Here is a 12,673-nt window from a genome sequence, read left to right as displayed (position 1 = left end):
AACAATTACCTTTAAATCCCTACAAAAAATGCATAAATAAAGCTATTATATCACCACCAAAATGAGAGAGGATAAAATGTTCTAAAAATAGACTAGAATTACATTCGTGGGTACTGAACTGGAAGTACTAATTGTGACCCGATTCCATTTGACTAGGGCAACTCGAGTGACCTACACTTCTTACATGAATAGAACATTTGTCATTATAGATAGCCGCAGATAGTAGTAAACAATAATATGCCAGCACACAAGTATAAGAGTTGAAATGTACCCTTTCATCAAGTATTTTTAACAATAAATGAGTATATATTCCTTTATGTTACTGCATCGTGACTCTCATCTAACCTCCGCCCCCCCCCCCCTTATGACTGCATGGTAATGAATAATCCGAAAATAAACAAGTTAACTTGTCTAATTAGCAGCAGACAACGAACACCAAAGGCGGCACATATCATATTAAGCAGATTCCTCAAAGATCTGCCATTTAGTTAATAAATTAAATGGGAATGAAAGTGAATCACAGAACTGCTTATGATACATTGGATTGGCTAAGAAATTTATTCTCTCTCTCTCTTTCTCTCTCTCTCTCTCTCTCTCTCTCTCTCTCTCTCTCTCTCTCTCTCTCCTTATTTTGCTAACTCCGTGAAAAAATATGGATAATAATGATGAGTTAACTCATCCTGCGATACATTTGCCAGTTGCTACAGTACTATCAGCTATGTGTAACTCGTGTGGCTTCTCGGACTGGGCTTGGGATCTGATTACTCTGGCATTGATAATGCTGTGTTCACCTGTATGTATACATCTATCCATTATGAAATTAATTATATGCAACAAAGTTGTAAGTCTTCATGTTTTCGGGAGTATATAGTCTTGAAGAGTCATCTAAATACACGTAGATGTGTACAAATTGTAATTCTGGTCACATACGAAAGCGCACACCCACCCCTTCCCTTCAGAAATGGATCATACAACTTTGTAAGTCCTATCTAGGACCGCAGAGAGTAGGACAAATTCCTCAGGACCACAACGGTCAGGGGTTCCACCGTTGTTTCATTTTGTGATTCATTGGGGCCTATTGGATAATTTTTCCTAGGGCCCACAAATCCTGTCCACTCCACTGGTTCTCTGACGCTTTTTGTGCTCATATCTACTTTTCTGTTTTAGGCAGGTTACTGAACTATTTACTCATGATTTTTAAACACACTATTTCTGTAAAGTGTGTACAGATATTAAACCTTTACAAATTTGTTTGAAACTTTTTTCACGAACATACACTATGTTCATGACAAGGGTTGTCTTATGAGAGAGCTAAATTTCCTTCAACTTTTTAAGTATCTTAAATACTGTGACTTCTGCTGCGTCGTCTCTTCACATTCCAACGTACGCAAGAAGTATATAGAGGATACCTACATTATTTTAGTATATATACGAAAATATTGTACGAGCCGTTGAAACCACTCATTACAAAACAAAATGTTTCCACTTCAACAGTTACATATTTCCGTGTGCTATATCTAATCAGAATTGATTTTCTTTTTATTATATATTTTTACAGGCAAAAAACCGTCAATATGATTGCATCTTCTCTATCTTGTGTCATTACGATTAACAGCTGCATTACCACATCAATAAAAAGTTTCTATTTGTTACAGTAATTTTAGTACATTTTACAAACTGAACTTGTACGCGTGCTTCAAATCGTTTATTTTGTCAAAATAATGACTCTATTCTCAGGAAGAGAGTTTTATTTCACTTGACACATTTCATGCGCGGATTAATATTGTTGTTGTGGGGGTAATGTGGAAATATCACAGAGCACTTTTATCTGACAGAAGATTTAAAATGAGTATGAGTTTACTTTTATTTTGTTCATTTCTACATTTAAAGTCAATTGATGTGTGGCATTGACAAGCTCCTGGTCTATTTCTGTAGCAGACGCTGTATCGAATTTGAGCTCTTCAATTAATTTCGGATTGCAATCAATACTAATCAACGACAGATTTATCCATCGTCTTCAAAAACGATTGGGAAACGGGTTAAAAGTGATATTCAAACATGACAAATACTTTATTTAATTACGAGTTTGTTTCTTGAAGAAAAAAAATGCATAATTTGTATTGAAGTATTACAAGTATGTAATCCTGTGTGAGTGCGACATAAGAGCATGTCATGTAGTTCAGTCAAAGTTACTATCCATGATTTTTCATATAGAAAACTAATTATAATGTTAATATTTGAAGTCCCCTTTTTGCTGTTTGGAGTTCGTTTTAAGTCATACATCTCCCCACCCTGCTGTAGTCTTACATTTCCCAAACCACACCGAAATCTTACATCCCCAAACCCCTACTAAAATCACACATCCACAGCCGCTGCTGTAACCACACATCCCCAAACCTGTTGTAATTATTCATGCATCTCCTAAGTCTGATGTATTCATAAATCCCTGAACCCCTAATGTAATCATTGCATTCCCAACCGCTGGTTCAATTATACACCCTTAAACTCTGCTGTAATCATACAAACCAAAAAACCTATTGTGATCTTACATCGCCAACCACTGCTGCAATCATACATCCCCAAACCCTGCTGTAATCATACATTCCCCAAACCCCTATTGTATTCATCACATTCCCATCCGCTGTTGCAATTATACATCCCCAAACCCTGATGTAACCATACATTCTCCAAACCCTTATTGCAATCATTACATTCCCATCCGCTGTTGCAATTATACATCCCCGAACTCTGCTGTAATCACACAAACAAAAAAGACCCTGTTGTAATCATACATCCCCCAAACCCCTATTGTAATCAAACATCACTAACCGCTGTAATCATAAATCATCACAATCCTGCTGTTATCATTGTTATGTATATTTAATGTACATTGTTTGTTTTTGTTTTATTTCATTATATGCTATTGATAATGTAACATTGTATGTTGGACTTGACCTTGTACAAACTCAAGTTCGTTTTCTATTTGATCTGAATTGTTGATTCTTTATTTTTTTAATTCTGTAAACAACTAATAAATAGTTAAATTCTCTATTTGTATCGGTTAACTATTATTATTATTGATCTCTACGTTAGTCAAGGACATTCTGTTTACAATGTTCTTTATTATAATTATTTTATCTAGTAAGCATTAGGAACCTTCCAGAAGGTTATTTTCCCTTAGGTAATAATTTACTTTTAGAAAATGCTAATTGTGACCTGAGGACAAGTAGAGGACTATATAAGAGATTATTCATTCGTGCTTTAAGATCTGAGCAAAATCAATTGTATTATTGGTGTGTCCAGTAGTTAATTTGGGCTGGAAGTTTATTTATTCAAATTATTTATTCACTGGAAATACAAAGTGATCATCAAAATTTAACATACCTGGAAAGAAAGACTTGAATTTATCGTGAAATTTAAATCAAGGACATATTTCTGGATTATATCATTGTGATCCAATAAAAAAACTGTTGATCATACTTCTTTCAGCCCGTGCAATAATCATGCATCTCCACGAGTTATCATGGCGTCATGTTTAGTCTCTGTTTCGTAGAGCAATGGAGTAAAATCCAAAACAATAATAGCAACAACGACAACAACACAATTAATTTAACACATTCGAATCATTGAATATATAATTATCTCCATGTTTCAGAAAGATAAAATAAATTTGGTACAACCATGTGATCCTATCAAAATAACTTTATTTGTGCATTGCCATTAGGTCATAAAACGCTCAAGAACCCCAAAGTCTTGTTCCCTTTTTAATTTCATAGTATTAGAAACTAATGTCCCTAAATGTTTATAAATTGTACAAATTCAACAATATCATACCTGTATCACAGTTCTTCATTTTTGTTTATAAATCACCCTATAATAAAATACAGGGATTAACTTTTGTGCCAAAATTATTCACAAAACATCTCTAAAATTATTTGTATTTAAGACAAAATAATAATATCATAAACACTTGCAATACCATCAGTAAATCCTAATATACCCTGCCACTGTCTTTCGATAATTGAAAATCTTCCTTTTAATACAAAATAAGGTTAAGTTTAGCATACATCCTTTACGGGTATCAAAGTGACATTGAATCTAAGATGGATTTAGTTTCATGTACAGAGATTTAATGAATTTAAAAAGCTTCCCATGAAATTCATTTTGGTTAGAAATGTAAGACAGAAACGGATGCTCTACACAGTATAACACTTTTGGAAAGTCAGCGAAAACATTAAAAAGGCTCCAGTTTTCTGAATACAGCCTTACAAAGCAAAATATTACTCACAGTATTATAGTATTTCTATATCCTGCAGAGTTTTAAAGAATAACAACGGTTATTATTATCCCATTTTGATATTCTAGCGCCGATGTATTTTTTATATAAAAAACTCCCACGACATTTAAAAAAAACGTAATACCACGATACATTTTCAAATCTCGTATATCTGCACTTAATGTAATGGAAATATAATTCCCTCACATCACGATTCAGGAAAATTACTTACCATCTATACTTGCCTAATATGCTGAGTCTAACTATATACTGATCAAACATTGATCTGGGACTTTGCAGATGGACTGCACGTATAAGAGAGTATATACAGAACTTGGAAAATCTTGTTAAAGAGCAGTAACAGTAGATTTATCAGTATCTGATCAATAAACTTAGACATTTCTCAATAATTTCCCGTGGTTCAGGTGCTTTATGATTTAGACATTCCTCAGTACTTCCCCGTGGTCAAGGGGCTTTATTATTTAAACATTCTCCAGTACTTTCCCGTAGTCCAGGGGCTTTATTATTTAAACATTCCCCAGTACTTCCCCGTAGTCCAGGGGCTTTATTATTGAGACACTCATCAGCAATTCCTGTGGTCCAGGTGCTTGATGGTTTAGACATTCTTCAGTAATTCCGTATGCTCCAGACGTTCCTCAATAAATCTGCGTGGTCCAGGTGCTTTATTACTGAGAGAGTCTTCAGTAATTTCGTGTAGTCTAGATGCTTGATGGCTTAGATATTATTCAGTAATTCCGCGTTGTCCATGTGCTTTATTATTTAGTCATTCCTCAGTAATTCCGCGTGGTCCAGGTGCCTTATTATTGTTCATTGCTCTGGTTGCTTGATAAACTGCCTTTGCAGTAGCCTATTTATCACACTAATCTTAATATTACAATTAACAAACTGAATTTTACTGGTTAAAGCTTCTTTTAACTCTTTATTTATTTCCTGCTTGTCACGATTTTATAACGTTTGAAAATATAAAAACCACTTTTCTGGAGAAAGATCAGGATGACCCTGACATTCTCGCTTGCATATGATAACAATAATCCATGATAATTCGTAGCTCAAATAAATACAGCTGCGAGACTTGTTACCAAAGCTGTCTTTTGATAGAAACATCACTTACTTACACGTAAGGTTAATTTTATTTTCCTGTACGAGATCATTTAAATTTATGATTTTTAGATAATGTTCTTTCAGTAGGTTTCTAACGTTGCTTATATAGTTTTATTTGCATTTTGTAATTTATCTCAGTACTTGCGTGTATGCATGTTTGTGCAATACGTGGATCATGATAAAAAGGCTAATGTTTCAATCATTATGGATATATCAAAAACATTATTTAATGAATATCATCCATTATTGTGCCCGGACGTGAGACTTTGTATAGGTAAACATGTGCTCTGGTTTTCTACGGGAGAGGCTTAAAAGATGGGAAATGTTAGAAAGTAGATCTATGAGCCTACTTTTCCAACTTTAAAAGTATACATTTAACTGACAATAAGTTCATGTACTGTATGAATTTGTACTCCTTCTGTGAAATATACATGAAAAAAAAATTAACAATAACACTGTAGTTTCGCTCATGACGTAAGTCTTCAGTGACCCAGCAAGTAGTCAATATGATAGGTTCATCGTCGCAAGTCACGGGCGATAATCCACTCCGCTCCTTTATCACTCATGGCCGTCTGTGCATAGATTTCGTCATTTCTTGCAATATGCACAAAAATGCTTAACAAACTACCGTGAACGCGAGTAAATATTTCACGCTATTGTTTCCAACATGACCTTTAAACCCGTTAGAAAGATCCAGTTAAAGTTTCTCTTCCAAATACAGTCACTTTTCGGTCAATAAAACTGGCACTGTCATAGAAGTGTAAGAGATTGTTACATTGTCCTGTTTATGGCACATTTGTTTATGCGCACTCGTGATAAACAAGGAAATCTAAGCACAGACAGAATGGGTTGATAAAGGGGTCTAGTGGGTTGTCGCTATTGCTTTCAACGATGTGCTTGGTATAAAAAATTTATTTTATCCAAATGACATTGACCTTGTTACCACAAAGCCATACGACGAACGAATAATTGCAGTAATTTTGACAAACCGAGTATAGATAAATTTTCCAAAACTCTTTTTTATCTCTTTTTGTTCATGAGATTAGAGGACTGGTTTCTTCTTCTCCAAGGGCCCCAGGTAGTCGAGTGGTCTAAGGCTCTCGCCATACCGATCACTGTCATCTCATCTTTGCCTGCGTGGATTCCAGTCACAGACTAGGCCAGTGTGGGTATGTGAGAAAGCTTGCCAGTAGCTTCCCGTGGGTCGGTGGTTCTTATCTTGGTTTTCCCGGTTTCTTCTTCCACGAGTTATACTGGCCGCCATGTATAGAATGTTTTGCGCTGAGAAAGAGCGTTAAGCTCAAAACAACAGCAACACAATCTTCTTCTCCAAATACATGTTCTCGATGAAGATGATATTGTCTTGCCTACCTAAAACATGTTGTAAATATGAACTTTGTTATAAAATGCTACTCAGCCATCCTGCTTACTGGATATATAAAAAAGCAACAATCACTCAAGAGGAAAACATCTTTAACATATTTTAATTACACCTGATGCAACTCTAATTTGTTCACCATATACAAGAAATTGAATAAATTACTGATGTTTGGTACAGACAGACGACAATTTTAAAAAAGAGAAACAACTTTTTAAGCTACGAAGATGGACCCCTTCTTTCATACCTCCTGTACTGAGAATAATAGTGTTCTTATGTCTCTATACTCTTTCGGACAATTTAATTGTCTGCATTATCCAAAAAGTTGATAGCTTTTGTAGTACAGAGTACCTGCTCATTTTCTCTTTTCATGCATACTTGTACAAGGGTGTTTGTAAAATGTTGTTCTATAACATTTTTCCTTTCTGTAGGAATATGTTTTATGGGCTACATTTTCTACAGAAGGTGTTTATCTCGCTAACCTTAATTAAGTTTACTTCTTTCATTTAATTTGGGATAACAGAAAATCTGTAAGCACAAATTAGGGTTTATGTGTTTTTCTGTCGAAATGTGCATCCTACCTTTATCCCTGTACTATATAGGTCGGTTAAATAATTGAGGAACTGTGTGTTTTTTGCAATTTCACGTTTTTGTTCTGCTCATGAACGCATTAACGTTAATATTCAGTTAATTGAATTGTCAAGAATGGGGAAAAAGATGATAAAAGAACTAAAGCTACATTTGTTATGGAATTTGTGGTCAACAAAACAATGCTTCGAATGTAAAACCTATAGTAGATGACTGCAGTTTAAGAAAGCACACCATGCAAGTACAGTAGAGAAGTGTCCGTCAAGTGTAAAGACTAAACTGGATTTAACTTGTGACTCATGATACAAATTAATCTAATCTGGTTCCAACCTAATACCATTTGTCCGTCTTTGAACCGAAACTTCTATTCATATTGATCGTTCTCGTTTACATTTGGCACTGTCATCAAATGCCGAAACATTTCTTACCGCACTTACTTTATTACATACTGAAGTTCCATGTACAAATTGCTTACTTGATCCAATTCTAGATTCCGTGTGCAAGAAAAAGTACATTTAAAATTCGACGCTTCTAAATATTTAATCGTATTTTGATGGAACAAATTGGCATTTGGAAATGCTAACTTAAATCTAAGTCGGCAGAGTGCTCATATAGATAAAACACAGAATGTAATTCCTCGTAAATGCTTAAATAGACGGAAAGGTCGATCAGCCTTTGCATTATTATTTTGTGGAAACTACGCTCAAATGCTTAGTGTGTGATTTTAATTGGATAGTAAGCATTTGGTGCAGAAATATTCTTTTTTTACATCCAAAACAAGAAATGTGCAAAGATATAGACTCTAATGTTTGAAAATCGACTTCACATTCTTAAAAAAATGAAGATACCCTGGCAACCCTTCCGAATCATTTCTGGATGTTTTATGTTTGAACGTTGCACTGAATATTCACAAGAATACAGCTGTGTAGTTCACAGTTTGTTATGATCGTTCTTTCTATTGATATTTTAAGACTGTGAATTTCGATTGACAATGTCTACTGTTCCTTTAAAAGAACTCTGTGTACCACCGATACTAGCGTATCTCATGAACCCTTGGGTGTAACCCGATACTCAGTATATACCAGGTGACTTTCCAAGCAGTTTTTAGGTATGAAACTTGCGTACTTAACTGAAGTTAACCGAGCGGACAATATATACTTCCTTTTATCATTGCTGGTCGTGCATTGATTGAGTTACGATATCAATATCCGCTGGCCATCACCAATTAAAAACTAAACGTTCAAATGAGACCTCAGATCGGTTAATGGCGCACTGGATTAAAATACACGATGCGTTAACTGACGAAGATCAGTTAGTTGATTTTATTGTACGAATTTAACCACGATCTACAAACCAAATACATTTTAAATAATTATTCAGCAGGCTTTATAACATTGATTGCGGAGTACAAAAATCACGCGATAATTGAATTCGTATTTGTAAAATGTAAAGGCTAAAAAAAACCGGGTTCGTTTTCTACAGATAAAATTATCTTTAGACGAATTCAAATTTTATGATAAAGACCATGCAGCAGATATGCCCAGACGATTCAAATGCCACACACAGAAGACGTTAGCGCCAATAGATTGCGAAATTTAAAATATTACAATGATATGTTTGAAAAATGACACAGTTACACACATTCTGCGGTGATTGCACAAAACTGGCCTCTCTGTGGTCAAACTGCTCCGTGATCCCAAGTTTTGCAACATAAGATAATTAAACAGTTTCATAGAATAGGTATTTAATTCGTTTCTTTTAAAGAATTTAAAGAATATTTAAAAAGAATGTTGAAAATTTTCCTTATCTAACAATTATAGAACTTGATTGGACTCCATAGCTGTTTCAAAAATATTTGCAGCAAAGAAACGTCTTCATTTGTCGATTTCAAGTTAGAGTTTTAAATCAGAAGTAAGAAATTTTCGTGAAGGAACTAACATTGTTTACAAGTGAGAATGTTCTGGAAATAAACCTTGTTATGCAAAGGTTCTTTGCTTTTGAATTATTCTTTCCTATAGTAAACATCTGACTTGTGGAATCAGTCTTTTAGTTGTGTTCAATTATTGCTTGAGAGCATTTATTTGGTTCAATTATTCATTGGAATTACAAAGTACTCATATAATTAGGATCACATTAACATATTAGGGTTATTGTTAATATATTTAAATACATTTTGGATTATATAATTGAGATACCTCAAGACCGTTAGCACATCAAACTATTCCAGACTATTGGCACATCAGCACATTCAAGATTTGAATTAATTCAGAACAACACTGGAACTCCTTTGAAACACTCTATGCTTTTGGACTTGTGATAGGACTGTCTTAGAATTAATTCAATGTACTGTAATTTATTTTACATTTTCACTATGTAATATAGAGAAAAATCTATATGTTGAATTTTACCAAATTTGTTGGTTTTCGCCTTCTTTCTGTTGTTTAGTTAGGTTCATGGATTCGTAGCACTGTTTTAAGTCGACACACTATAATTTATATTGTTATAATACCTTAGAGCAAAGAGTCGAGTCCGTGTTCAATAAGAAGAATATTTTATTTTTATTCACGTTTATTATTTAATTACTCCTATGGTTCTAATATAGAATATTATTTGTAAAGCAGTGAACTCGATTTGTAGATGTGGTGGTGGAAGTGGTGGTAGTAAAAATGTTATTATGTTCTTGTAATAAATAGTAATAATTATTACTGTAAGAACCTGATTCATAGATGCCCATTAAGGTATGTATGTATTCATACATCTTGTCTGTCTGTCTGTCTGCATGCATGTATGTATGTATGTATGTATGTATGTATGTATGTATGTATGTATGCATGTATGTATATAGGTATTCTATCACTGTATCGCATTGTTTTGTGTCGTTTAAATAGACTCTAATTTAAAAAAGAAATAGGGTGAAACAGGAAAGAAAACAGAGGTCAACATAATGAAAGAAACTGTATGATTAAATGAATAAGCAAAGTAAGTTATATATTTATCAGACGATAATAATCCATTTTACTCTTTAAGGCTTCTACATTTATTTGCCTGTTAATTGATATAGTCCATGTTTATAAACGTTTTACATTATTACATGGAATTACGAAATATTGCTTTTAAATGTAGTGCACATTTAGCGCCGCGTTTATCTTATTATCACCGAGTTCAATTTAATTATGAATTCCTTCCAAGACACTATAACTTTATCAGCATTTTTAAATCCTTTTTTTGGTAACAGTTTATGGTCTGCAAACTAAAGAGTATTTTAAAGTTTTGAAACATTCAGGAATCATCTTACAGGCTCTTTCTTTCCTCTTTTCCGTGTTTCTATGTACAGTGATCGTAGCATTTTTCTGAATCTAACTGAAGGTCGGCATTGAAGTGTTTTCGCTGCAGTCATGATTAAATGAGGGATTAGTATGGCATTTCTGTAAAATAGGGAATTAATTTACATCGCTTAACATTCCAATCACGATTACATAGTGTTAGATGTTGTTTAATTTTCAAAGCTACAATACATGCCCTTTTCTTAAACATTGCCAACACCGCATTCAATAATTTATTGAAGTATACGATGTTCCGTATCATAAATAAAAATAACATGCGTTAATAGAGAAAATTACAAGACAAGAAAATTTTAAATTTGAATTAAATTTGAATTTAATTTAGTTCAATTGATAGGATTTGCTAAAACAACAGCGAATTGCAATGGAAAGCTCTTTGGTATTGATCTAGAAGTTCCCCACTCAAATCTGTAAACAACAGAATAGTGAAACTGCAAGTCTAAATCAGACAGTTAACAAACAATCTTAGTTCATTTTCCTTTTGAATATGTTCAATATGGGCTGAATTGATCATTTATCGAGGCCCGAAATCTTAAACCTTAAATATCTTGATAATGACAGACTGATACTGAAATTCACTTAAAGGATGAGTTAGGTAGATGGAAAACAATAAATTCATTTTCTGCTTACAGTGTATGTATATTTTATCTTTGTCTTAAGTAAAGCTGATATAGAAACTCACGTGACAGAGTATAGATTGTCATCATACTCACATGGAGAGAAAAATATTCTTCAGGATAAATCTTATATTTACAGCAGATTAGATAAACATATTATCTTTTACAAACCGTTATTTTTTTCTCCAGAAGAACCAATATTTAAATGTAATGTTTCACGTGCGTCAACGGCATATGTTCCTGAGAATTTAACTATTTTTTCAAATTTAATATTTCAGAAAAAGCATGTCTTTTGATATTCATGCAAATCAGCAAAGCCGTTCATTACCTATATATTGTAGTGGACTAAGTAATAAATATGTCTTTTCAATTCACCCCAAAAGTTCTCGTATCCGCTTTGCATAGTCCAGTGGGTAAGCGTCACGCTTGCCAACAAAGTCTCGCACTCTCTTGTCAAAGTCTCTTTTTCCAACGAAGTCTCTGAAACGCTTTCCAACTAATTCTCTTGGTGGTCTCAGTATAAAATCCTTTGAGTTCCTCTTTCCGACAAAGTCTCTGAGCCTCTTTTCTGCGGCATCTGATTCTTCTTCCTCAATGTAGTTGATTGGCTCCTGAAATTCAAACAGACCTCTTTTGCCAACGAAATCACGCAGCCTCTTTTCATAGCCATCGTATTGTTCGTCGAAACTTCTCTTCCCTACAAAATCTCGAACGCGTTTAACAACATCATATGGGTCATAGTAACGTTTTCCAACGAAATCCCTGAGTCTTTTGTCTGCGAAACCCGTTTCTTCTTCTAAATCTTCTTCAACATCACCATCCTCATTGGAGTCACGTTTGCCAACAAAATCCCTTAATCTTTTCCCAACTAACTCTCTTGGTCTTTTATCGTATACTTCGAACTCCTTTTCAGAGGCATCTCTCTTATTTCTGTTTTCATTTAGTGAAAGTTCTGATTGTTTCGCTCCAAGTTCTTTAGAATTTTCTTCTTTCTCGGAACCTTTTACCGTGAACAGTAGCACACTATAGACAAACAAAAATATCGTCAAAGCCCAAGATGGTTTCATCTCGTTAATACGATATACTTCCCGCCTGTATCCTTTCCTTTCAAGGTTTCAGTTTCTTGTGATCTTGTCTCCACTGACTAGCGCCTTTTATAATGAAAGGCACACCTAAAAGTGTGAGATAGAATTTCTAATCAGATGATGAGCGCGTCAAAAAGAAATTTGGATTGGAGGCAGGCTCAGTTCGCTAAATATTGTTAGCGACAAGAGTGTGATAGACATTTGTATGCTATTGATTAGGATTCCATCGGTATTGATAGGTGGAGTTTATTGACAGACGCTCTTTG

General features: G+C 34.2%; 1 protein-coding gene across 1 annotated transcript; it reads right to left on the bottom strand.

Annotated features, from left to right (window-relative positions):
* Positions 1 to 10,881: 10,881 nt before the first annotated feature.
* Positions 10,882 to 12,419, bottom strand: LOC149789297 (uncharacterized). Its single transcript, XM_089975841.1, has one exon. It carries the CDS (start codon positions 12,387 to 12,389, stop codon positions 11,694 to 11,696), a length of 696 nt encoding a protein of 231 aa, XP_089831967.1. The 5' UTR covers positions 12,390 to 12,419; the 3' UTR covers positions 10,882 to 11,693.
* Between the last annotated feature and the right edge of the window lie 254 nt (positions 12,420 to 12,673).

This window comes from Sinohyriopsis cumingii, chromosome 11, assembly GCF_028554795.1.
Source record: "Sinohyriopsis cumingii isolate HCF-2022 chromosome 11, ASM2855479v2, whole genome shotgun sequence".
Taxonomy (NCBI): domain Eukaryota; kingdom Metazoa; phylum Mollusca; class Bivalvia; order Unionida; family Unionidae; genus Sinohyriopsis; species Sinohyriopsis cumingii.
The sequence above is the reverse complement of the archived record's forward strand: the minus strand, read 5'-3'. Positions and strand labels throughout refer to the sequence as shown.